The following is a 27957-nucleotide window of genomic DNA, read 5'->3' on the forward strand; positions in this document are numbered from 1 at the left end:
CTCAAAGTGTGTAAAATCTGCTTAAGACCCATGTCTAGGATATGGCTTGTCCATGGCTTGAATCCAGGTCTATGTGACTCCAAAGCCCATTATTCATTCTGCTGAGACAGGTCATCATTTCCAGAGATTTTTTGGACATAGAAATTTAGGAGTTTGCTTTGTGAAAGGTAAGAACAGATGACCTAATAGGAATCTCAGCTTTGTCACTTTTTCACTTAGGCCCTAAGAAAAAATTTGAAGCTCCCCAAAGTAAGGCCTCAGTAATCAGCTCATCTGAGGAACAAGAAGCTAGAATGGTGCCAAAGGGCCTGACCCCACCAGCTCATTGCAAGGCCTGTCCTGCGGTGGGGAAAGAAGGGCCTAGACACCAGGAGCCACCATGTCAGGAGGCTGGAAATTTCTCCCCTGACGATGAAGCCTCCAGTGACCTGGACCTGGACCAACTCATGGAAGATGTTGGAAAAGAGCGGGAGCAGAGGGAGGAGCTGCCGCATAGAGACGACGCAGAGGAGCTCATCATGGCCTTCTTTGAGGAATAGTTGTGCGCTCTTTTCTCCTTCCTGCTGTCTCACCCTCCTTCCCTGGGAGCAGGAGGGACAGCCTCTCAGACGGTCCCTGAGAAGCTGATAAGTGTTGGGGCTGTTCATTGGCCCCAAGGTTAATTGGCTAAATTTGGAGTTGTGCAGTTTATGTGTTAATAAAACGGGCTACTAGTTTAATTGGTTTGGTTCATCTGTAACCAGGTGCTTCCTTTTGGCTTCGCTCCCTCCTCCTCCATGTCACCATGTCACATCATTGTTTCTGGGGGGAGGCCTGCTCAGTATGGGAAGCTGGGAAGGCAGTGACCCCTGAGTCCTGGGAGAAGGACATCGAGACTGGGTTCAAGTCCTGGCTCAGTCACTTACTAGCTATGTGGCCTTAGGAAAAGCACTGTGGCCATTCTGGTTCTTGTTTTCATGCCTCAAGTGAGAACATCTAATACCAGATAGGGTCGTTGATGATGTTTAAATGAAGTGACGCTTGTGAAGCACTTACCCAATACCTGCTACTTATTTTCCTTAGGGAAGGAGAATAGTTCGACTTGGGGTAGTCCTTGAGTTTTAGGCTGGCTACAGGGGATTTTGGGGATTATTGTTCCCTGGCCTGAGGCGGTCACTGAACAAAAGTACTGGAGGAGGGATCTTGGCTTTGAGCTATAGATTAGAATTCATTGTGGGCGAGAAGGACAGAAGTTGAAGGGGATGTCAGTTTTCTCCTTAGATGCATTCAGGCAAATTCTCTGGGTACTTTTATTTTGGTGAGCATGGCTAGGAAGTTGAAGAGGGAACTGGAGCAGATGGCTCAGTCTCAGGTCCCTGGTGGCCTTCAATACCTGCTGGCTTCTGAGTCGTGTGTGTGGCCGGGGTTATTATTGGAAGCTGAGACCCTCTGCACAGCTTACCCTAAGGAAGTTGTCCCTTGGTCCACTCCTTAGGCCTTGAAGGTAGAGTATAGGGTCTCTTCCTGGGGGGTCCCATGGGGAGAGGGGCAGGGAGGTGCTGCTGGTGAGGTCTAGCTGGAGAGGGCAAGGGAGGCGTAGAGGATGCCGTCACCCTGGGCAGGGAAAGAGAAGGGGGTTATTCAGTGGAGGGTGAGCTGTCCCCATCTGAGAGCAGTGATCCCAGACCTGAGTGCCCCGCCGATACCACATTCCTCTATTCCTTCCACCCCACCTTCTCCAAGCTTCCCTTTAATTCTTTCTGGCCCTAGTGTGAGCCACTTATCTCTGGTCTAGCTTGGGGTCAGTATATTGTATTGGGAAAAAAATCAAGATGTGCTGGGGTCAGGTGGCAAGGCATCCAGGGTAGAGAAATGGGCAGGGGGCTCCAGTACTGAGGTTATCTGCTAGGTTAGGACCAGGGTCGTGTGGGATGGTGGGTGAGGAAAGAGGAGAATACTGGGGCACCTGTGTGGGTAGGGAGTGTGTGGGGAAGAAGGAAGACTGAGGTGGACAGTGTGGAGTGATAGTGGTAGCACATACCTTTAGTCTCAATATTCTGGCATTTCTCCTCAGTGTTGTGGAAAGATCCGCTGCATGGGAACGAGAGTGCGGAAAATGTGTTAGAAGCAGGGCAGGAAGGAGTTAAAACCCGCATCTGGTGGTTCTCTTTGTGGGGGGCTCTGCGACCTGCCTGGACAGGCTCAGAAGGTGAACGCAGTGGTGTAGGGTCAGAAGGAGGCTGCCGGGAAGAGGACTGAGAAGCATTTTGTAGTGTAGCCCAGCAGAGGTCGCTGAGTGTCCACTGAAGGGGGATTGTTCTAGCCACGTGGCTTCTATTGAAGGGGCAGAGAGGAGAAATCGTCAGGGTGAGCTCCTGTGCTCTCTGCTGGCACTGCCTCCCTAAAATCTGGGGAATGAAAAGCAGCAAAGCTAATCTCAGGTCCTCTGGGTGGGTTCTCAGGCCCTGGTCCCGGGAGGAGACGCCAAGGTTGGGGGGAGTGGGAAAGGGTGGAGGGGAGGGAACAACAAGGGATAGACACCAGAGGAAGGCAAGTGGCAAGAGTGGGGGAGGCACAGGGAAGAGGGAGCGGTCTGTGGGAAAGGAGAGTGTGGGAATGGGAAGAGAGGATGGAGAAGAGGAGGAGGTTAGAGGGTGTGAAGGACCAGGGCTGAGAAAGGAAGGGGAGCCCGGCGAGAGGAGAGGAGGTGAGGCTGGGAGCTGAGGAGGGAAGCTGCTCTGAGAAAAGACAGCAGCGGAGGAGCTGGAGGCAGAGGATCTGTGGCCCTTCACCCAGGTCACAGGGAAAGGACAGAGTGGACGACAAGCAGAAAGAGGAAGAACGTGGAAGAGGTGGAGGTGTTTGGGAAGCATGGGTTCAAGGTGGAGAGAAACCAGGAGGCACAGAAGAAAAGCTTAGAAATGGGGACGAAAGTCGGAGGAAAGCGGACACCAGAGAAAGATGAGGGGGAAGCATTCTGCCATTCTGGGAAAGAATCAGAGAAAGTGCTGGACCCTTCAGTCCACTGTTCTCAGGGTTTCGTTTTTGTTTTTGTTTTTTTTTAGGAGACAGAGCCTCAGGAAGTGAAGGGCCTGGCCCGTTGGGGACACCTGAGGATGCAGACTGGAGAGTCAGGATGGGAGCAGCTGTGAAAGGCTCACTCCTGCTGTTCTCATAGGAAACTCCCTGTTTCCCAAACCAGTGCCCCCTGCCCACCCCTCCCCACCTTGGAGGACAAGCACTCACCTGGCTGGGGTTCTGGCTTTAGTCCGCAGACCTGTAGGGGGACAAACAGGGTGTCAGTGTGCCATCCACGGACGGCATCTCTCCTCCTGCCTTCTCTGCTCCCTCCTACTCTGAGACCATCCTTGGAGAGACCAGAGCAGTGAGCAGCTCTGCTGAAACCCCTCTGGGAAGGGCCTGGGACTCCGTGCCCACACCTGTTCTACCATTGTCCCCAGCACCACATGAGGAGAGCAGCTCTTCTCTGCACCCTGCACCCCCTTTGCCCTGCCCTCTCTCCCAACCTTTCCCTCTGCTTCCTTCTCCCTTCCTTGGACTCCCCGTGCTTCCCCCACCCTGCTTCTTCCACTGCTGAACCCTGGCCCAAGCACCCCTCTCCTTCCCTCCTCTTGTCACAGGCACCCGTCCCTCCTGCCCTGACAAACCAGCTTCTTGTGCTTTCCTTCTGGGTTGTGGCTGTTTCTCTCTGCCACCTTGTGAACCTCATGACTGGAATCCGTGTTTGCACTGCAGCCCGTTCCTCTCCATCCTCTTCCACTGATCCTCTGCTGTCTCCCCGTGCCCTCTCCCCCGACATCCTCCTCAAGTCTCTCTGCAGCCTTTCCAAGGGATTTGGCCCCAGGTCCACAGACCTCCTCTCCACCACCCATCACCATCTTGGAGGTCTCATCATGCATGATGACAACCCTCTGAACACACTCCAGTGAACTCCACTCCACTCAGCCATTCCCTGCTCTTTTATTTTTCATTCACTGGGACTGAGAACTCTAAGTATTAAGTACTGGTATCATTTTCATGCTACAACTTTCTTTCCTTCCAGCTTTCTCTCTCTCTCTGCTATACCTGTGCTTTGACCTCACTGAGCTCTTGTCCCTTGATAATCCACTCTCTTCCAGGTTATCCAAGCTCCCTGCTGAGCCCTCCACTCTCCATCCTGCTCTCACTAGCTCCTTGGCCTCCTCTGTTCCCCTGTCCTCAGGCCACACCTAGTTGACAAATCTCCAATCCTGGATGTGTCTCATGGCAAGAATGCCATTTGCTCACCCAAAATTCAGTCACTTTTTACTCAGTTACAGAACCTTCATTTTATTTGTAGTGGCAGTGTGCTTCCCTACAGATAGATGTGGGACATGTGACTAAATTCTAGCCAATAAAATGTAAGGGTAGGACTTTTGGGAAGGCTCTTTAAAAGGACGACAGACAGCTGGGGCATAGCCTTTTTTTTTTTTTTTTAAAGATTTTATTCTTTTCCTTTTTTCTCCCCAAAGCTCCCCCGGTACATAGTTGTGTATTCTTCGTTGTGGGTCCTTCTAGTTGTGGTATGTGGGACGCCGCCTCAGCGTGGTTTGATGAGCAGTGCCATGTCCGCACCCAGGATCCAAACCAACGAAACACTGGGCCGCCTGCAGCGGAGCGCGTGACCTTAACCACTCAGCCACGGGGCCAGCCCCCATGGGGCATAGCCTTTTTATCCTTTCCTCCTCTCTACTGTTTCCTGCCTGGATTCAGAAATAATGGGCTGGAGTCCTCGCAGCCGTCTTGGACCATGAGGCAACCTTTTGGATAGAAGCCAGTATCCAGGACAGTGAGCAGAAAGATAGGAGCCTGAGTGCATAAGGGCCTCTGCTGAGTGCACAGTGGCCTCTGCTGTCTGCCTCCAGATGGTTTTATATGAGGGGAAAAAATAAACTCAGTGTTATTTAAGCCATTGTTACTTCTGGTCTCTGGTGCTAGTAGGTTTTATGTCATAATTATGATGGTCATCGCCACTCCACATTTATGAAATAGTTTCACATGCTTTCTTCTAGCACTACGGTTAGTTTTTTCCGTGTCTGATTCTTTGATTTCCAAAATAAATGGAATTTGTTTTGGTGCAAATAATGAAGTAGGGAGATAAAATTACTTTTTCTTAGATGGCTACTCAATTGTTCCACCTCTACGCCATTTATTAAATTAACCATATTTCTGCATTGATTGGAAATGCTATCTTTTAACCCACTAAATTCTACATATATTTGTGTCTGTTTACATCCTGCCTATATTTGGGTTTTCCTCTTCCCTTCCATTGGCTTTTCTGTGTATTAATATGACAGTGTCAAGTCATTTTAATTATTGTGGCTTAGTAATTATAAGTGCTTATGCTCATCTGGTGCTTACTCTGTGCCAGGATCTATTCTAAGTGTGTTACGTTCAAGCGTCATAACAACCTCCAGTGAAGTACTATTATCATTCCCATTTTATTGATCCGTAAGTTGAGGCAAAGATAATAGTACCATGTGCCAGGGTGTACCCAGCCGGGGTGTCAGACAGGATTGACTGCAGGCAGTCATATATATTTAGTAATATGTATATATATAATTATATCCACATTCTATGCTCGTCACCTCTATGCTTTAGTATCTGATAAGGCTAATTTAGCCTTGTTGCAAATTTTCCTTAAAATAATTTCAAATCCATTTTGGAGGGTGTTGGGGTATAAATAATCAATGCCTCCAGCCGTGTCCTCTCTGTGGGCTGTGAGCACATACATCCAAATTTTTGATGGACATCTCTACTCAGGTGCCACACAGGTATCTCAAACATAACATACCCAAACTAGAGAATCATCGTTCTCTCCAAACATGGTCTTGACCTCCTTTGTTCCCTAATTTACTTGATGGTTCCATCATAGCTTCATTCACCCACGTTGAAAACAGGGGACTTATTTCCAATCCCTCGCCCCACATCAAGCCCATCACCAAGTCTTACTGGTTTCCCCCCTTAAACTTTTCCAGGATCTGGCCATTCCCTCCATCCCCATGGCCAGGACTGACCCCAACCTGGCCCACCTCCGGCCCCTCCACCACAGACTGATGTATCTGTAAGGCGAAGCTGAGGTTGCCACTTTGCTGCTTCACGTTGCCTCTGGACCACAGGCTCTTGGGTATGATTTACAAGGTCCTCTCCTCCAGCTGCTGCCTCCTCCACAGCACTGAGCTACTTACAGGTCCCAGAATGGCTTCCTCCCCCTGGATGGACAGTGACCTCTTCCCCACCTTCACCACTTGCCTTTTTAGTCTTTGAGACTTTTTGAAGGTGTCACTTCCTCTGGGAAGTCCTCCTTGACTTCCCTATCCTTTGTTCCAACCTACCATAGCTCTTTCCAAATGAGGTCCTGAGGCAGCTTTCTCCTCCTTCTCCTTCTCCCTCTGAGTTCCTTGAAAACAGGGCCTATGCTTTATTTACTTTTGTATCTCCAGTTACAAGCCAGGCCCTGGAAAATGGGCACTCAACCTATGCTTGCTGAGCAGAGCCAACTTCCTGTCCCTTCAGCTCTCTCCTTGCTTTTTCCAGGGCTAACCCTCATGAACCAGGAGGTGAGGACTGATGAGAAATGATTGAGTCAAGAGACAAGAACTGGAAAATGATCAGATTGTGGAGAGGGACTGGTCTGGATCAGTGATTCTCAAACTTGATCACACATAGACTCCACTTGAGGAGACTGTTAAAAATGCAGGTTCAGATCCCCAGACCTTGAGCCCAGCAGAGATCTGAACTCTAAGGGCACCTGGGGTCATTCTGATGCAGGTGGGCTCTGAGAAACACCCAACTGGGAAGTTTAGGGAGAGGCTGGGTCTCCTGGACCACTTACCTTTCCTTCTTTTCCACCTGAGGTAGACCGTATGTCCCAAAATTGTGGTTTTGAGAACAGCGCTGGTCAGTGCCACCCCAACCACAGCTTCCAGACTCAGGGAGTGAGACTCTGAGTTCCTTTTGCCCTCTGAGACACTGAGGTCAGCTGTTATGGTGGTGGCAGTGGTGGTAGGTTCCAGGATGGTCATATTGGTAGCTGAGAAGACATGAGAAATAAGCAAATTCTCCCTTAGGGGTGTGGAGGTATCTGGGTGAAACTATTACATCTCGTTCCCTAGTCTGGGGAATGTTGGGTGTGCAGGGCAACTTTCTAAAACTCTCACACAGGGAGGGGAGTAACAGGGGAAATGCTGAAGGCTTAGAATCCAGATCACTCAGTTTAAGGAGTGATGTCAGCATTATGGTGGAGTGAGTTGTTTGTTCCCTTTGTGTCTCCCCTCTAGTTTACAACCAGAGGCCTTCCATTCACCAACAGAGGATTCCCTACATGGCACAACAGGATGCAGAAGAGATCCAGGCATCTATACAGCTGAAAGTGGGTGGACTGGACCACTGGGAGGCAGTGGAACTAGGGGGGCAACCCCCTCCCCCTCCCCTGGCAGCAGCAGCATTCCAGGGCACAAATCCTCACACTGGCCTGCAACAGGTGCGGCCTGCCCCCTCCCAGTGGACCCAGCCTGCTAGCCCGTGAGTGGTCCTGGTTGGGGTAGAAAAAGGGGGTGGCTTGCACCCTGCCTATCTCCTGGCAGATCCAGGGTGCACGCCCTCTCCCCCTCCTGTGGCAGTGGCCAGGTCTTTCCAACAGTGGGGATCGTATACAAAACTCAGATTTTCCTGGCTGGGGCAGGGCTCTCTGACCTGAGTTTTCAACACACACCAGCTAGCGCCAGAGACCAGAGGCTGCACTGCAAGCAACAACAAAGGCTCTCCCTGCTTAGCCCCTGTTTACCCCAGCTGTGGCAGGTGGAACTTCTGACCAGAGGCTTCAGGAACCACAGCAGAACTGGTGACCCAGCCCCCAGTGGTAGCACCTCTGACGCCAACTTCACCAGAAGTGGGAGCTGCATACAGTTCCCAGAGTCCTCCAGCCCTCAGCAGCAACAGTGACACCCGTGAACCCAGCACCCCTGGCAGTAGTGCAACCAGTACCCCTAGATAACCCAGGAGCAGCAGCACAAGTGGTGCACAGGGCAGCAGCAGCTGAGCCCATGGAGAGCCCGCAGAGAGTCAGTGGAGGAACAAGAGACCGAGGTGACCCCAGAAGCAGTAGAAGTGCTCACAGCTTGTGACCCTGGTGTTGATACTTGAGACTGAAGCAACATCATAAGCAGAAAGGCACCAGCAGCCCCAGAGGCACAAGTGTCACAAGGAGGGCACTGAGGATGCCCCTGGCAGAGGCAGTGGAGGGTGGAAAGGGCAGGCTCTCAAATACAACCAAAAGCAGCCCAGAACCAAAGTAACCAAAGCTGTACCCAAATAAGGAAGGTGGTTACTGCCACAGATGCACCAGCAGAGGATCAGTTCATGAAGAACCACAGTAACAGCAGAACAGAAGGAGAATGACAGCTCCCCAGAAACCAAACTTGAAGTCACAGAAGATTGCAATCTGACTGACAGAGAATTCAAAATAGCTGTCATAAAGAAACTCAACGAATTACAAAAAAAACTCAGAGGGGGCTGCCCCATGGCTGAGTGGTTAAGTTCGCGCACTCCACTTTGGCAGCCCAGGGTTTTGCTGGTTCGGACCCTGGGTGTGGACATGGCACCGCTTATCAGGCCATGCTGAGGTGGCATCCCAGGTGCCACAACTAGAAGGACCCACAACTAAAAACAAAAACATACAACTATGTACTGGGGGGATTTGGAGAGAAAAAGCAGGAAAAAAAAGAAGATTGGCAACAGTTGTTAGCTCAGGTGCCAATCTTTAAAAAAACACAACAACTCAGAAAGACAGTTCAATGAGCTCAAGAACAAAATTAATGAACAGAAAGAATACTTCACCAAAGAGATTGAAACTTTAAAAAGAAATCAAACAAATTCTGGAGATGAAGAACACAATTAATGAGATGAAAAATAATGAGACAGCATTAAAAATAGAGCAGATTATATGGAGGCAAGAATTAGTGAGCTTGAGGATAGAAACCTAGAAATGATTCAGGTGGAGGAGGAGAGAGAACTAAGGTTTTTTTCTTTTTTTTGGTGAGGAAGATTGGCCCTGAGCTAACATCTGTTGCCAATCCTCCTCTTTTTACTTTAGGAAGATTGTCTCTGAGCTAACACCTATGCCAATATTCTGTTTTGTACATGGGACACTGCCACAGCATGACTTGATGAGCAGTGTGTAGGTCTGTGCCCGGGATCTGAACCTATGAAGCCCAGGCTCCCAAAATGGAGCATGAGAACTTAGCCACTACACCACTGGGATGGCCCCAAGAACTAAGGTTTTTAAAAAATGAAGAAATTCTTTGAGAATATCTGACTCAGTTAGGAAAAGTAAGATAAGAATTATAGGTATTTAATCTGGGGAGGGAACTGGACAGGAATTCCTCCTAATTACCTCAAAGGAAAAAGACTTTCTCTAAGGCATATAATATTAAAATTGCCAAAAGTCAATGACAAAGAAAAAATGTTAAGGACAGCAGACAGAAGAAAATAACTTACAAAGGAACACCCATCAGGCTTCCAGTGGATGTCTTAGTAGAAACCCTAAAGGCCAGAAGAGAGTGGAATGACATATTCAAAATACTGAAAGATAAAAATGATCAGCCAAACATACTCTATCCAGTGAAATGATCCTTCAGATATGATGGAGAAATAAAAGCTTTCCCAGACAAACAAAGCTGAGGGAGTTCATTGCTGCTAGACCTGCCTTATAAGAAACATGGAAAGGAGCTCTCCTATCTGAAATTAAAAAGCAAAGGTTTACAAAACATTAAGCAAGGAGATAAATAGACAGACAAAATCAGAAAATTGCAGCTCTACCTCAGACTAGATTAGTAAACATTTAATTATAACATGAAAGCTAAAGGGAAAGAAAGCATCAAAAATAACTATAACCAATGCAGTTTGGTCACAAACTCGCAACACAAAGAATAATTTGTGACAACAAAAACATAGAAGGGGAAGAAGAAAGGGACAGAACCTGCACAGGCTAATGGAGATAAGAGGCCATCGGAAAAAAGAGTATCTCATCTATGAGATCTTTTCTGCAAATCTGATGGTAACTGCACAACAAAAGAATCATAAAGAGCAGAGTCATAAAGCATAAATAAAGAGAAAATAGAGAAAAACATCACATGAAACCACCAATCTGAAGTGGCAGACAGAAATACAAGGAAAAAGAAACAACAGAGGTATAGAACAACCGGAAAACAAAACATAAAATGGCAGTATTAAGCCCTCATGTATCAATAATCATTTTAAATGTAAATGGATTGATTTCACCAATCAAAAGACACAGATCACTCAGTGTAAATCACAAATCACACCGACCTATCGGTGCTGTGACCTCAGAATCGCATTTCATCATGGGATAATAATGGCTAAATTGCAGGATTACAAAAGCAATTTTTTTTATTGTGGTAAAATGTATGTAACATAAAATGTACCATTTTAACCATATTTAACTGTACAGTTCAGTGGCAGCAAGTACATTCACATTGTTGTACAACCCCCACCATCATCTATCTCCAGAACTTCTTCATCTTCCCAGGCTGAAACTCTGTCCCCATTAAACACTAACTCCCCATTCCCTTCTCCACCCAGCCCTTGGCAACCATCGTTCTGTTTTCTGTCTCTGAATTTGACTACTCTAGGTACTTCATATAAATGGAATCAAACAGTATTTGTCCTTTTACATGATGGTTTTAATATATGGGAAAACATCTGTAAAGCACCTAGTGTATATTGAAAATACATTTTTAAGATTAAATTAATGTATATTGGACTTTAGGTCCTACAAACAGATTACACCTTCATAGAAGTTTAATGCAGCATTAAAAAATTAACATGAGCATCATGGCAGAGTGAGGTCTCTCAGAAATCTTTCCTCTCCAATATACAATGAAAAAAACATCCATACTTCAACAGACGACATCCAAACAAACACAGAAAATGTTGGAGAGATCCATGCAGCCATTCAATGGAGGGCAGAGAGGCTGGAGCCCCTTCGGAGGAGGTGGAATGGGGTAAGAGAAATCTTTGCTCCCTCCCCTAAAGACTGCGAACAGGATCATGGGAGGCCTTCTAGAGGAAAGGAATGAGGGAGGGGATGTTCATTCACAGGAACTTCAAGGATTCCTAAGGGCCCTTGCAGCCTAGAGGGAAGTCTTCTACTGGGGTGAAAGCTTTTGCAGGGGTTGACCGTATCAAGCCAACACCCCAGGAGAGCAGAGCAAGAAAGCCTGAAGAGCACACAGGAGAAAGCGCTCCTACCCCCACCTGCCCAACCCCAGCTCCAGCCCCTGGGGTTTCAGCTGAAGGCAGAGGGCTCAGAATATGCAGCTCTTGACCCTTGCCCAGTGGCGATAAGTGGTAACTGCAACCAAATAATATCAGGATGCGTAAGAACTGAGCCACTGCCTCTAGCAATATGAAACACTATATTAGATCTCCAGACCAGAGAGAAAATGACAGGTATTCAGAAGTCAGTCCTGAGGACGCAGAAATATGTAGTCTAAATGACAAAGAATTCAAAAAAACTATCATCAAAAAACTCAATGAAGTAAAAGAGAATGTAGAGAAACAATTCAACAAGTTCAGGAGCTACTTAACAAAAGAGATTGAGACTATAAAGAAGAATCAATCAGAAATACTAGAGATGAAAGACACAATGGAAGAGATAAAACAAAATATGGATTCCCTGAATGCTCGTGTGGACACCATAGAGGACTGAATCAGCATAATTGAAGATAGACATGTTGGATTGCTCCAGACAGAGGAGGAGAGAGAACTGAGACTAAAAAGAAATGAAGAAAGTCTCTGAGAAATATCCCTCAATTAGGAAATGCAATGTAAGAATTATAGGTATTCGAGAAGGAGAATGGAGCAGAAAGCTTGTTCAAAGAAATAATAGCAGAGAACTTTCCAAACCTAGGGAAGGAAATCCATGTGGAAGAGGCTGCCAGATCTCCTAAATATGTTAATGTAAAAAGACCTACTGCAAGGCATATAGTAGTGAAACTGGCAAAACTGAATGACAAAGAAAGCATACTAAGTGCAGCAAGGCAGATGAAAATAACCTACAAAGGAAGCCCCATCAGGCTTTCAGTGGATTTCTCTGCAGAAGCCTTACAGGCTAGGAGAGACTGGAATGACATATTCAAATTATTGAAGGACAAAAACTTTCAGCCAAGAATACTCTATCCAGCGAAAATATCCTTCAGATGTGATGGAGAAATAAAACTTTCCCAGACAAACATAAGCTAAGGGAATTCATAGCCACGAGAACCCCCCTACAAGAAATCCTCAAGAAGGCCCTCATTCCTGTAAGAAAAGGGAGAAAGAGGTTACAAAACAGGGAGTAAGGAGTTAAAAAGGTAAACAGAATCAGAGCAAGATAGCAAATACTCAAATATAGCATTAAAAGCAAAGGGAAGGAAAACACCAAAAACAAAGGTAATCTTGTCATTTTAACCACAAACTCATAACACAAGACGGAATGAGATGTGAGAAAAACAACTTAGGAGGGGAAGAGGAAAGGGACTGAATTGGTTTAGTTCAAGGAAATTAGAGGCCATCAGAAAAGGGACTGTCTTATCCATGAGATCTTGAATACAAACCTCAGGATAACCACTAAACCAAAAAGCAGAATAGAGACAAAAATAATAAATAAGGAGAAAACAAAGAAGCACAACATAAAAAACTATACAACTCAATTGGTAGACCAGAATACACAGGATGAGAAACAAAGGAAATGGAGGAGAACCAGAAAATGAGTGATAAAATGGCAGCATTAAGCCCTCAAATATTGATAATCACCTAAATGTAAATGGATTGATTTCTCCAATAAAAAGATATAGAGTGGCAAAATGGATTAAGGAACAAGACCCAACAATATTCTGCCTCCAGGAATCACATCTCAGTTCCAATGACAGACACAGGGTCAGAGTGAAGGGATAGAAGATGATACTCCAAGCTGATGGTGAACAAAAGAAAGCAGGTATTGCAATACTTACATCAGAAAAAGTAGACTTTGAGATAAGACAGGTATAGAAAGACAAAGAGGGGCAGTATGTAATGATCAAAAGGACATTCCATCAAGAAGAAATATCATTTATAAATATCTATGCACCCAACACAGGAGCACCAAAGTACATAAAGCAACTATTAACCTAAAAGAAGACATTAATAATAACACAATAATAGTAGGGGTCCTCAACACTCCAGTCACATCAATGGATAGATCATCCAGACAGAAAATCAACAAGGAAACAGTGGAATTAAATGAAAAGTTAGACAAGATGGATGTAATAGACATATATAGAACACTCCATCCCAAAACAACAGAATACACATTCTTCTCAAGTGCGCATAGAACATTATCAAGAATAGATCATATGTTGTGAAACAAGGCGAGCCTCAATAAATTTAAGAAGACTGAAATAATAACAAGCATCTTTTCCAATCACAATGCTATAAAGCTAGAAATAAATTACAAGAAAAAAGCTAAGAAAAGGACAAAGATGTGGAGACTAAACAACATGCTATTGAATGACCAATGGATCACTGAAGAAATTAAAGGAGAAATCAAAGAAATATCTAGAGACAAATGAAAATGAAAACATACCATACCAACTCATATGGGATGCAGCAAAAGCCATATTAAGAGGGAAATTCATAGCAATACAGCCTCACCTTAACAAACAAGAAAAAACCTAAATAAGCAATCTCAAAGTACACTCAATTGAATTAGAAAAAGAAGAAGAAACAAAGCCCAAACTCAGCAGAAGGAGAGAAATAATAAAAATCAGAGCAGAAAATAATGCTATTGAAACAAAAAAAGGCAGTAGAAAGGATCAGTGGAACAAAGAGCTGGTTCTTTGAGAAGATAAATAAAATTGACAAACCCCTAGCCAGACTTACAAAGAAAAAAAAAGAAAGAAAGCTCAGATAAATAAAATTAGAAATGAAAGAGGAGAAATAACAATGGATACCACAGAAATACAATGGTTTATAAGAGAATACTACAAAAAACTATATGCCGACAGAATGGACAATCTAGAGGAAATGGATAAATTCTTAAACTCTTACAACCTCTCAAAGCTGAATCAAGAGGAAATAGAGAATCTGAATAGACCAATCACAAGTAAAGAGATTGAAAGTAAAGAGTAATCAAAAGCATCGCAAAGAGTAAAAGCCCAGGACCAGACAGCTTCCCTGGGGAATTCTACCAAACTTTTGGAGAGGATTTAATACCTATCCTTCTCAAGCTATTCCAAAAACTTAGGGAAAATGGAATGCTTCCTAACATATTCTACAAGGCCAATGTCACTCTGTTTCCAAAGCCTGACAAGGACAATGCAAAAAAGGAAAACTACAGGCCAATGTTGCTGATGAACATAGATGCAAAAATCCTCAACAAAATGTTGGCAACCCAAACACAGCAATACATCAAAAAGATCATACATCACGATCAAGTGGGATTTATTCCAGGGACACAGGAGTGGTTCAACACCCGCAAATCAATCAATGTGATACACCATATTAACAAAATGAGGAACAAAAACCACATGATCATCTCAATAGATGCAGAGAAAGCATTTGACAAGATCCAACAGCCATTTATGATAAAAACTCTTAACAAAATGGGGGTAGAAAGAAACTACCTCAACATAATAAAGGCCATATATGACAAACCCACAGCCAACATCATGCACATTGGGGAAAAACTGAACACCGTGCCTCTGAGAATATGAACAAGACAAGGATGCCCACTCTCACCACTCTTATTCTCATAGTACTGGAGGTTTTGGCCAGAGCAATAAGGCAAGAGAAAGGAATAAAAGGAATCCAAATAGGGAGTGAGGAAGTGAAACTCTTGCTGTTTGCAGACGACATGATCTTCTATATAGAAAACCCTAAAGAATCCATAGGAAAACTATTAGAAATAATTAACACCTACAGTAAGGTTGCAAGGTACAAAATCAACTTACAAAAATCAGTTGCATTTCTCTACTCTAATAACGAACTTACAGAAAGAGAACTCAAGAATACAATTCCACTTACAATTTCAAAAAAAGAATAAAGTACCCAGGAATAAATTTAACTAAGAGGGTGAAGGACTTATACAATGAAAACTATAAGACATTATTGAAAGAAATAGATAATGACATAAAGATATGGCAAGAGATTTCATGCACATGGATTGGAAGAATAAACATAGTTAAAATGTCTATACTGCCCAAAGCAATCTACAGAGTCAATGCAATCCCAATCAGAATCCCAATGATATTCTTCATGGAAATAGAGGAAAGAATCCTAAAATTCATATGGGGCTACCAAAGACCCCGAATTCCTAAAGCAATACTGAGAAAAAAGAACAAAGCTGGAAGCATCACAATCCCTGACTTGAAAATGTACTACAAAGCCATAGTGATCAAAACAGCATGGTACTGGTACAAAAACAGGCACACAGATCAATGGAACAGACCTGAAAGCCCATAAATAAAACTGCACATATACAGACAGCTAATCTTCAACAAAGGTGCCAAGAACATACAATGGAGAAAAGACAGTCTCTTTAATAAATGATGTTGGGAAAACTGGACAGTCACATGCAACAGAATGAGAGTAGACCATTATCTCATGCCATACAGAAAAAGAAACTCAAAATGAATCAAAGACTTGAAGATAAGTCCTGAAATGATAAAACTTCTGGAAGATAATATACGTAGCACACTCTTTGACATTGAACTTAAAAGGTTCTTGTCAAATACCCTGTCTTCTTAGACAAGGGAAACAAAAGAAAAAATAAACGATTGGAAGTTCATCAGACTAAAGAGCTTCTGCAAGGCAAAGGAAACTAGGATCAAAACCAAAAGACAACCCACCAATTGGGAGAAAATTTTTGCAAATCATATATCTGATAAAGGGTTAAGCTCCATAATATATAAGGAATTCACACAATTGAACAACAGAAAAACAAAGAGCCTGATTGAAAAATGGGCAGAAGATATAACAGACATTTTTCCAAAGAAGATATACAGATGGCAATAAACACATGAAAAGATGTTCAACATCACTAATCATCAGGGAAATGCAAATTAAAACTACACTAAGATACCACCTTACACCTGTTAAAATGAGTGTAATTACTAAGACTAAAAATAACAAATGTTGGATGGGTGTTGAGAAAAGGGAACCCTTACACACTGCTGGTGGGAATGCAAACTGATGCAGCCACCATGGAAAACAGTATGGAAATTCCTCAAAAAACTAAAAGTAGAACTACCATACGACCCAGCTATCCCACTACTGGATATCTATCCAAAGAGCTTGAAATCAATAATCCAAAGTAGCATATGCACCCCATGTTCATTGCAGCACTATTCACAATAGCCAATGGAAACTATCCAAGTGCCCATCGACCGATGATTGGATAAAGAAGATGTGGTATATATATACAATGGAATACTACTCAGCCAGAAAAAAAGACAAATTCATCCCATTTGCAACAACATTGAAAGACCTGGAGGGAATTATGCTTACCAAAATAAGCCAGACTGAGACAGACAAACACCAGATGATTTCACTCATATGTGGAATACAAACAAGCACATGGACAAAGAAAACAGTTCAGTGGTTACCAGGGGAAGAGGGGTGGGAGGTGGGCACAGGGGGTGGAGGGGAGCACCTATGTGGTGACAGACAAGAAATAACTTACAACTGAAATTTCACAATGATGTAAACTATTATGAACTCAAATAAAAAAATGAAAATAATAAAAAATTGACATAATATTGAGCCACAAAAAAAAAAAATCAAACTTCAATAAGATCCTCACAATAGTTGGAACCAAATTCACTGTCTATGCTTATTAGAAATTAATAATAAAACTGTAAATACCATGTCTCAATTGAGATAAAAATTTTTAATTACTTAGTCAAAGAAAAACATATAATAACATACTATTTAGAAAATAAACACCAGAGTTAAAAAGAAAAACCTTCCTGGAATACATCTAAAGCTGTACTCTATAAGCTAAATTCATAGTATTAAATGCTTTATTATTTAAAATGGGAAGGATTCAAAAAATGAATGAAATAGTCAATTTTCAAAGAGAAATTACCAAAAACAGAAAGGACTCAGGCTTAAGAAAATTCAGAGTTAGTAAATAATGAAAACCTATATAGGAATAAGTTTATTAGGAAACAGAATAGTGGGAGGAGTAGTAAATGCAGGAAGTGGTTATTTAGGGAAAAAACAACCAAAAAACCAGACAAGACTCTCGCAAACCTAACAACAACAAAAGAGTCCATTGAAATCACGAGTGAGTACATGCTCAATCATAGGTTGATAAACCTAAGAACCTTTGTGACATGGATGATTTCCTAAAACAATAAAAAATTTGAAAAAGTGGATTTAAGCAGTAGTAAACTACAACTGATAGGTAGACAAAGAAGTTAAGAATGCCATGAAAGAACTACCTTTCATATAGATTTTAAGTTCAGGAGATTTTATGGGTAAATTCTTGTGAAAATTTAAGGGACAGATTATTCCCACATAGAAGATTCTAGAACACAGAGAAATATGGAAAACTATGAATTCAAATTCACTTCATAAAATGGTATCATAACCCTGATGCCAATATCCATTCATAACTTTTAAAAATACAGATTAAAACAAGAGGCCAGTTTTCTTACTGATCTGAGTGGAGGAAAATACTCAGTATTGGCGAGGGTTTGGGGAAAGAGGACCCTCACACAACTGGAGTGTAAGTTGGCACAGCCTTTGGGAATACGTGAGGGACTATCTATCAAAATGTAAAAGACCCATGCATGCCTTTTGACCCGGTGATTTCAGTGCTAGGAATTTATCCCGTGGAAATGCTGCACACGTGTTCAAAGGCCTGTGTTCAAGGGTGCTCTTTGCAGCTTTGTTTGTGATGTGACAACAACCTGAATGTCTTTAAATAGGAGACTGATTAGGTAAATATGATACATTGTACATGGGAGACCAGCAGCCATTTTTTAAAAAGGCACAGACGTCTATGTAGTGAAATAGAAGGATACTTGAGGTACAGGAAATAGAAACAGCAAGTTTAGAGCAGAATAGCGTGCAGGCTGATTCTATTGTGTTATATGTCTACACCTACATCTATATCTACATGTACATCTAAATCTATGTCTGTATCTACATCTGTAAGATGAATATTTCCACAGAAAGAGGTGGTGGCAGGGGAGATAAAGTGGAGAGGGGAGATTTTACTTTTCATTTGACTCCCGTCTGTGTCATTTGAGCAATTTTTTGTACTGTGCAAGTATCACCAGTACCTTTATTATTTTTAAAATGTAACATTTATCTTTATCAAAGTTGTATAGGCACGTAATTTAAAGAGTCAACAAATTCCACGCAGCTTATAAAAACAGCGACCCTGCATAAGCCTCCTCACTCCCTTCCACTCCCCAGAGGCAACTATTTTCAGCACCTGTAGCTACGTCCTTTAGCATTAACCCCATATTTACAAATCATCCGTGTACACTGCTGTTGCTTGATTTTGTTGTTTTAGGTGGTATCTACTCACTTCCAATATTGAAATTGAGGATTTAGGTCTCTTACACTGCCGTTTTCTCCATCTTACTCAACTTCTCAGCAATCAATATTCTCCCTTTCGTGAAACGGGTCTTCATTTGGCTTCTGGGACAACATTCTCTCCCTTGGTTCTTCTCTTGCCTCTCTAGCAGCTCCTTCTCAGTCTTCTTTGTTGGCTTCTCCTTGTCTCCCCACCTGGACCAGTCACAGTTCAGTCCTAGGACCTCCTCTCTGTCTCCACTCACTTCCCAGACAATTGCTTCCAGTCCCAGGGCGATAATTACCAGCGATATGCTGATGATCCCCACATTTACACATCCAGCCAACTCTGTCCCTGAACTTGAGACTCAGATCTCACTGCCTTCTCACACCTCCATTTGTTTCTCTTGCAGCACTTCAAATTTAAGATGTCCTGAACAGAACTCTGGATTCCTCCCACCCCAGTCCCCCCTCCACTTTCCTTCTCAGTAAATGGCAAATCCATTCTTCAAGATGCTCAGGCCAAAAGCCTTAGAATCATCATTGGTTCTTCTCTCTTCCACACCCCTCACATCCAATCTGCAAATCCTGTCTGCTCTGGCTTCAAAATATCACCAGCATCTGGCTACTTCTCACCTGCCATTGCTGTCACCCTGTTCAAACCACATCATCTCTCACTGGTCTCCCTACTTTTAATATTGTTCATTTGTGTAGTCTTACTCTCCATAGACAGCCAGAGGGACACTTTTACAGTGTAGATCAGATCAATGTAGATCAGATCACGGCACTCCTCTGCAGGAAACCCTCACAGGCTCCCATGACACTCAGATTGAAAGTTCTTTCCTTGGCTTTCAAAGCCGCATAGGACCTGCCCTCACTGCCTGTTCTGACCTCACCCCATGCCACTCTCAGTGTCTTCATCTGCTTCAGCCACACTTGTCCCACCTCACGACCTTTGCCCTTGCTGTTCCCTCTTGACTGGAATATTCTTCTGCAGATCTCTCCCTTACTTCCTACAGATCTGTGCCTAGCCTGGATTTTTCTCCTGGCTTCTCTAGATCCAGCCCCCAGCTCCTCTCTACCCTGCTTTGTGCCTTTGGAGGCTGGTCTTGTTGGACTCCACTCATGGGCTCTCTCACTGGCTGGTTCCTATTCAGTGGCCAGTAGTAGTCACCAGTGGGAGACAGAAGAGAGAGGAGGGTAGGTCAGGGCATAGCTCTTGGCCCCCTCCCTGACAGGCACTGTATTAGTCAGGGTTCTCCAGAGAAATAGAACCAATAGGATACACAGACATATAGAGTTTTGTTATGAGGGATTGGCTCACACAATTATGATGGCTGAGAAGTCCCACAGTCTGCCATCTGTAAGCTGGAGGCCCAGGAAACCCCATGGTGTAGTTCCAGTGCAAAACTGAAGGCCTGAGAACCAGAGAGGCCAATGTTCTAAGTCTTAGTCTCATTCCGAAGGCCAGAGGACCAGGAGCTTCAATGTCCGAAGGCAGGAGAAGATGGATGTCCCAGCTCAAGCAGAGAGCAAGTTTGCCCTTCCTCCACCCTTTTGTTCTGTTTGGGCCCTCAAGAGATTAGATGATGCCCATCCACTGCTCATCTGTACTGAAAACACTCTCACTCTAGGACACAACCAGAAATGATATCTTACCAGCTATCTGGGCATCCCTTAGTCCAGTCAAGTTGGCACTTAGAACTAACCATCATGTTGACTCCATCTTCCTAGAGGCTACAGCTCCTCTCTGGGGCCCTCTCATGTACTCCAGTCCTCTCTGGGTACCAGTACTTTCTCCCTCCCCTGCTCCTTAGGTCTGTGGCTGCTCCCAGGAGTCTCACCATCCCCGACTGGTTTCCCTACCCTGTGTCCAACTCAAAACTCTCCTCAGTTACCCAGTTTGAGTGGTTTTTCCTGCCAGGACTCTGGCTAATGTCCCAGAGGCCTGCCCTGTCCCATCTGAATGAAGTAACACCCTAGCCACCTCCATCCCACTGATTCTGCTTCATTTTCCTGCTTTTCTCCTTTTACCACCACCTGACATACAGGCAGAATTAATTTCTTTGCTTTTTTTTTTAGTCTTCTTCCCACACTCAAATGTACGTTCCATCGTTGAGCCCTTTTTTGTTTTGTTTTGTTTTTAACTGCTGTTTGCCCAGTGCCCAGCTTAGCACCTGACACATGGCAGGCACTCAGTCAGTGTTTGTTAAGTCAGAGGTGAGACATCTTGGATCAATCCTCAATTTTCCTTGTCTTACCTTTTAGTTTCTGTATTACTTTCCAGTGGCTGCTGTAATGGATCACCACAGACTGGGTGACTTACAAGAACAGAGTTCAATCTCGCGCAGCCTAGGACAGCAGTCGGGGATCAAGTGTCAGCCGGCTGCATGCCCTCGGGAGGCTCTGAGGAGGGTCTGTTCCCTGTTCTTCCAGCTCCTGGCGGCAGCCTCACTCCCGTCTCCGCGTCCGTGGCCACACTGCCTGCTCTTCCGTCTGTGTCAAGCTCCCTCTGCCTTTCTCTTCTAAGGACACTGGTGTTTGCATTTAGGTCCCACCCAGATCATCCCAGACAACCTCCTCATCTCACAATCCCCAACTGAGTCACATCTGTCACCACGTAAGGTAATAGTCACGGGGTCTGGGGATTCTGATGTGGACAGATCTTTGGGGGCCTCAATTCAAGTGCTACGGTTTCTAAATCTTTGATCTTTTATTCTACCTTCTGAGAGATCCCCTCAAACTTCACCTCTCCATCCTTTTACTGAATTTTCCATCCGTATTATTACGTCTCTAATTTCCAAGAGCTTTTTACTGTTTGGAAAGCTCCTTTCTAAAGCACTCTTTCTTGTGAGCTGCATGTGACCTCTTAACTTCCTGACAATGATAGTTATTTGAAAGTTCTACTCTCCCTCTGTTGTTTTGGTTCCTTTTGCTCTCTGCCTTTCATGGGAGAAGCTTTCCTTAAATGTTTAGTCTAAGCATATTTTAAAACGGGATGTCTGACCTCGGCATCCCAGACACAGCTGAGGCGTTGGTGCATCCACAGTGCTGGGGGACTTGGTCTGAGGCCGAGACCCCACTCTCCCTGTGCCCTTGGCTCCCAGCAAGCAGAGAGCCGGCTGACCGGAAACTGTGTGTGTGGGTGGGAGAAAGTGCTTGCCAGTTAGTGGGCTGTAGGGTGATCGGTTAGATTTCTAAGTCTTTTCTGGCCCATCAGATAGATTTCCCAGAGAAGAACCCCTGATCTTCTGCAGGTGGTGGGGGGACACCAGCCTGGCTGCCTGAGTCCTGGGCGGCATCTGAGGGGGTCAAGGTGTGTAGGGTCTCATCAGTTCACCAAACCTCTGGTTTCAAGGACTGAACCCTTGCCCCCAGTATGCCTGGGGCACTCCTCCCAGTGTCCCTCTGGTTCATCCTTTCTGGAAAGCACATTTCCAGGCTTCTGCTCAGGGGAGTGAAGGGGGGGATGGAGGATTCCTGATTCTTAATGTGATTTTCAACTAGTTCTCTAGTTTTCAGACCCCTTTTCTGTCCCACTTCCAGAGGTCCTTGTGGCTGCCATTCCTGAACCTTTGGGGGATTTTGCAGAGTAAATCACCTTTTTTCTGGGTTTCCCCACTGCTGGCTTAGGGTTTAGCTCCTCTGGTCTCCCAAGCCAGTTACACTAATCTGCTTCCAACTTCCCAAATTTTGTTTTGGTCCACCTAGGTCGCATATTTTTTGTCCTTGTGGATTTTTGTCTTAAAAATTCCCTTTGCTGTCATTTTAGTAGATTTGGAGAGGCATGGAGGTAAACATGTGATGTAACCCACTGACTTGGCCAGAATTTATGCCTTACTTTTACAGTGAAAATTATCAAAAATAAACATTCAAAAATAATGTTGCACATTAATAATAAAAATAAAGAATATAGAGGAAAAAGTCTTGTGAGACATTTACATAATCATTGGAAGAAACACCCCCAAGGTCTCCTGAGTGACATAAACTGGGACCCATTCCTGGGTGGGAAGATTGTATATTACACTGATTTCCATTTTTTGTCAATTCCTTTATAGGTTTAATGCAATTCTGATTTAAGAAACCCCCATGAATGTTTTTCTCAGGACTGGGCAAACTTATTCTAACATTTATGTGAAAGAATAGTCAGGTAACAATAATAAAGTTTTTGAGGAAGAAGTAATGTAGTTGAGATGAAAATAGTCTTATCAGCCATGAAACACGATAAAGTTACAAGAACTAAAACAGTGAGGGAGTAGGGGGCTGGCTCCGTGGCTCAGTGGTTAAGTTCGCGCGCTCTGCTGCGGTGGCCCAGGGTTCGGATCCTGGGCTCGGACATGGCACCGCTCCTCAGGCCACGTTGAGGCGGCGTCCCACATCCCACAACTAGAAGTACCTGCAACTAAGATATACAACTGTGTACTGGTGTTGGGGGGTTTGGGGAGATAAAGCAGAAAAAAAAACCCCGGAAGATTGGCAACAGTTGTTAGCCCAGGTGCCCATCTTTAAAAAAACAAAACAAAACAAAACAGTGAGGGAGTGATTCAAGAGAAGACAGACCAGTGAAACAGGACACACAGACCAGAAATGGATAGTGGTCAACAAAAGAACTTAAAAGCCAGGCCTACGAATCAATGGAGGAGAGAAGAAATATTCAATAAATGGGGTGGGGACAATTGGTTTGTTTCTTAATATAAAGATCAATTTAATTCTTTACCTCACACCATGTACCAATGTAACCACGTGCCCACCAGGACCAGTTCAGCTGACCCCATCTCTTATCAACAGAGTGGTTAAGATTCAGAAAATATGCAAAGTCCTGTAGCCAGGCCATGTGCAAAAGAAGAAATCCTGAGCTGAAATGTCCTTGGAACCAAAGATCCTCCTCCCCATGGAACCCAAGGACCAGGACACGACCAGAACTTGGACGCTGTACTCCTATCAAAAGCGAGGGTTCCCTCATTCAGGAAGATCCAGTGCTAAAATTCCTTCCCCATCTCATCAGAAATGTTTGGAGCCCCATCATAATGTCTACAACCCTGTCATGAATGTTTCAAATCTTACCATAAATGCTTGAAGCCCACCAATCAAAACCTGTCCCACCAGCATTTCCATGTGCCAGCCTGTTCTCTCTAACATGTTAAATTTTTTCCCAAATCCTGAAGTGGGGAGACAGATCTGAGGGCACATGCCCCCTGTATCCCTGCAGATCAATCTTGCAGAATAAAGCTGATCTCTTTTCCCAAGGCTGCTGCCTAATTAATTGGCTTGTTTATGTGCATTGGGCAGAGAACCCCAATTTTATGTGATAACACCAATGGGAATGCTTGCTATATTAAAGAGTTATGTGAAAAGTAATCAAATCATACAAAAATTAGAATAAACTAAAATATTTTCAACCCTTAGTGGGATATGGGATTTGGAGCTTAGAAATAAAAGAGGACAATTATAAAGGAGAATGATTAGATTTGGCTACAAAAATAAAATATCTGTATGTAAAAAAATCAATAAGACAACCACAAACTTATCAGTTATATTCAGTACAAATATCCCTTTAGTGTGATATCCTTGCATGGTGGTACTTCACTTGGATTAAAAATGTTTCTTTTCATTACTTTCTTGTATTTCTTTAAAAATAATGATCATAAATATGCAATGAATTGCCGTAATTGAAAGAATTAATTTATTGATGAAAAATCTCATAGTGAATGTGACTGAGAGGAGAAATGAGAAAAGTGAGGAAGATTCAGGAAGGAGGCAGAGGGACCTAAGGAGAGGCCACATCTCTCAGAAGCCACTTAAGGGAACACAGGGAGGGGCAGACATTATAAATCCAAGGCTTAATCAGGATGAGCCACTTTCTGTTTGCCCTAAAACCAACCCAGTGGTGCAGACGGGGCAGGAGTTTACAAGGGGAGGCATGGAGAGCATCCTTCCCAAGGGAACAGATATGCTGCACTGACATTGTTTAGAATTGCCAGCCCAAGTCATTATAAAAAGCAAACCGACTTAGAGGATCTTTAGTTTTCCAAAAGATTTTCTACAGACAATGCACCCCTATTGCCAGCGCCTGGGAGAGACCCCCTCCCCCACTGCTCTGGAGGCAGATAAACCCGGGTTCAAGTTCCCACGCCCCACCCAGAAATAGAGGAAGATCTGTTATGCAACACACCCATTATTAGGTTTAAAACAGGTCAAGAGGACAAGATGATCAAGTCAGTGGGTGAGGCCAAGCAACTGGTTAAGAGAGGAGGGTCTGGGGTTAAACTGGATTCAGATCCACCTGCACCACGAGGGAGACTTTGGGCAGGTGTTAGATCTGGGAGCCTCGGTTTCCCTATCTGTAAAGGGAAGAGGAGAGCAGTACCTGCAGTTACTGTGGGGCCACGGTGCGGGTTAACTTGGGTGACGCACACCCAGGTATTCAGCCGGACAAAGTGCACAGTAAGCGGCAGGGGACGTTTCTGTAGCCACAGGACCAGAAACAGAATTTGCCACTCCAAAATATGCCTTTTTGGCTTAAGGATTATTTTGAGATGATGATGATTATTAAGAAATAGCAGGTGCAGGAAAAGCTCTTGAAAACCTGGTAGAAGTTACTCTTTTGTAAGGGAAATGTACATTTATAAGAGAAATCTCCATTTGTAAGGGTGTCTCCTTCTCTGTGCCAGGAAGGGAAGGATGAGGTAAATCTCTAGAAACTCTTGCCCATGGAGACGGCAAGGACTGAAATCTGCATAACAACTTTTCACTCATTTATTGTGTTTTTCTTGGTAACCTCCCATAACGGACCCCATATTAACAACAGAGTGTTAAAGCTGATTTTCAGGGGCAGCAAGACAGCCAGGAGCATGAGCAGAAGAGAAAACTGTGACCTGCCGATCAAAATGCACCCTGCCAGTGCTCCCACATACCAGCCAGCCCTCCTTAATCCCTTAAGCTTCACCCCAAACCTGGGCTGGTGAGACAGATTTGAGAGCCTTGCTTCCTGTCTCCTTGCTGATTGACCTCCCAATAGAGCTTTTTCTTTTCTCAAAAGCCAGTGGCATAATACATTGGCTTTTTATGTGCATCAAGCATTGAGCCCTCTTGTCTGGGAACATTATTGCTGCTGCAGACTTGCCTCTTAATGACCAGGACAGAGGGCCAGTATCACGGTGGACAATGTGGACAATGTGACTAGAACAAGGAGAGATGGCAGCTGGGGAGGGCAGTGAGAGGATAGGAGGATAAAGAGTATAGAGACAGAGGAAGAGGGAGATGGGAAAGGAGAGAAAAGAGGAAGGATGGGGTAGAAGAGTTGAGGGTCATGTTCTTGGGGGCAGGGTGGGAAGAGGAAGCCGGGAGGTTGGGAAAACAGATGATGGGCATTGCCAGGGGACAGAGGCTGCTTGAGCTGTCACTGGGGACCTACTGTGTATGCTGGGCTGAGCTCCTGGCTGTGGGGAGAAGATATGGGGCTAGCTGGGGTTCCACACACAGACGAGGTGAGGCAGGGCACATCCGGACAAGTCAAGTTCCCTGAAGTGGGGCAAGGGCAGGGGGCAGGGCTGGAGCCCCAGCTTGGAGCAAGAAGGGAGGATAACTAGGGAGCCCAGAAGATGCTGAGGCCTGGGGAGTGAGGGTGGGGGCTGGACCTGGAGGGGACAATGAGGGGAAGTGGCAAGGAAGGCAGCACAAGTTTGGGGAAGATTAAGGTGAAAAGGATAAACTTGTCAGAGGCCTGGGGAGGAGGATTGGAGGAGAGAGGGAGAGGACTTTGAGAGAAGGGTCAGGAGGAAGGGGGCCTGGGCCAGGACTGGGGGACGAGGGTGTCTGTGGCTTCCAGGAGCCTCAGTGGGTGGGCAAGTTGGCTGTCAGGGCAGCTGGACTCACTGTGGGTGATGGTGAGTTTGGTCCCTTGCACGGACTGCCCAATCAGCTTGCCATCTTTCAGCGTGTTCCACTGGACCCGGCAGAAGTATGTACTTTCGTCCTCCCTCCTCAGGTTTGAGATCCGTAGGGAGCCAGTCTTTGAACCCTCTGTCCAATCCAGGAAGAGCCGGTTCTTGTAATCCTTATGGATGAAAGGAGGGGTCGTGCTATAGATGAACTCCCCATGGAAGTGCTTCCGTCTCCAGGATATACTCATGCTGTGAACCTTGGCTGACTCCCAGGAGTAATAAAAGGAGAAAGGGATGTGGATGGAGCCACCCTTGGGGGCTGAGAGGTGCTCTGGTTGGTTGACTCCATAGTCAACCTTTGAATTGGATTCTGCCCAGGGATCTAGAAAGGGAGGAAGACAGAGAGTCTTTGAAGCCATTGGGAGAGACAAAGAAGACAACCTCAGACTGTCTGGCACCCTCACCCATGGGCAGTAGTGTGACAGATGTTAGGACTGGCCCTCTGGCCTGGTTATCCCCTTCTCCAGGCTTGGGATAAGGAGGAGATGAGGGGTTGAGGGGGGCCCAGCACTATGGATCCAGACCTTAATTAGGGATGGAAGGCCTGGCCAGCTACCCCAGCAGACCTCTTCTACAGGTACCTGACTACAGGGTTTTTTCCCATGGTCCTGGGCAGAGCCAGGGTGGTCCTGGCCACTCACCAGCCTGCAGAGTCACCAGCAACAGCAGCAGCAGGGGCAGCCCCATCTTTCTGCTCTCCTCCAGGGGGTTGAGAAGACAAGCAGCACTGTAGGGAGGGGCCAGCTTGGGGGACTCTTGGCATCTGGAGAGCAAGGATCAGCCTCCTTCAGAGGACAGAGGGAGGGTGGAAGCCCTCCCCAAACCGGCCCACCCCCAAGTGACCAGTACTTCCTTCATCAATCTGGCTTCTTGTTTTCGTGTGTTGCAAAAGGGCCTCCCTTGTGGTCAGAACAAAGAGATCCTGATATAGATCCCCAGCCCCCATATTCATGCTGAAGAGCATTGTCCTGAACTTGGCTGGGGCCTCTCTTCTCTCACTTCAACTCCCTGCCTCTGCCAGCTCCCTAGGCATCTCCTTAGGAGTCAGTCTCTGTCTCTCTCTGTCTCTCACTCTCTCTTCCTTTGCTCTGGTTCTCTGACTGTCTCCCAGCCCGTATCTCTCTCTCATCCCAAAGGAAGAGGTAGCAGCAGGACAGCTCAGGGTCTTCCTCGAGAGGAAAGCAGCCATAGATCTCTGCCCAGCTACAGTTCCTTAGAGAAAAGGAGGTATGCACTGATGGTAGTCATGTGTCCTCAGTCCCCAGCCCCAGCACCATGCCACCCTGCTTGCTCTTGGCCCTCCCTTCCAAGCATGGGCCCCCTTGCAGTCCTCAGGCAGAGCCAAGGCCCACCAGGCTCCTTCCTACCCCTGGTCTGCTCCCTATGTGCAGTCTCACACCCTCAATAAGGTTAAGAGGTGACGGTGGGC

At 45.0% G+C, this 27957-nt stretch overlaps 1 protein-coding gene across 1 annotated transcript; it reads right to left on the minus strand.

Moving 5' to 3' along the window:
• Positions 1-1265: 1265 nt before the first annotated feature.
• On the minus strand, positions 1266-27370 carry LOC103541894 (paired immunoglobin like type 2 receptor beta). Its single transcript, XM_008508806.2, has 6 exons — positions 27170-27370; positions 26461-26850; positions 6854-7051; positions 3226-3256; positions 2021-2070; positions 1266-1593 (listed from the first exon to the last, which is right to left on the minus strand). Exons 1-6 carry the CDS (start codon positions 27213-27215, stop codon positions 1589-1591), a joined length of 720 nt encoding a protein of 239 aa, XP_008507028.2. The 5' UTR covers positions 27216-27370; the 3' UTR covers positions 1266-1588.
• Positions 27371-27957: the final 587 nt, after the last annotated feature.

The sequence above is a fragment of the Equus przewalskii genome, chromosome 12, assembly GCF_037783145.1.
Source record: "Equus przewalskii isolate Varuska chromosome 12, EquPr2, whole genome shotgun sequence".
NCBI lineage: Eukaryota > Metazoa > Chordata > Mammalia > Perissodactyla > Equidae > Equus > Equus przewalskii.

Excerpts from the sequence above, each read along its gene's own strand:
- LOC103541894 (XM_008508806.2), bottom strand. The coding sequence starts at position 27,215 with ATGGGGCTGCCCCTGCTGCTGCTGTTGCTGGTGACTCTGCAGGCTG. Across the intron at positions 7,052-26,460 it reads CAAACTCACCATCACCCACA|CTACCAATATGACCATCCTG; the intron begins GTGAGTCCAGCT and ends ATGTCTTCTCAG. Across the intron at positions 2,071-3,225 it reads AAAGCCAGAACCCCAGCCAG|CGGATCTTTCCACAACACTG; the intron begins GTGAGTGCTTGT and ends GTTCCCATGCAG.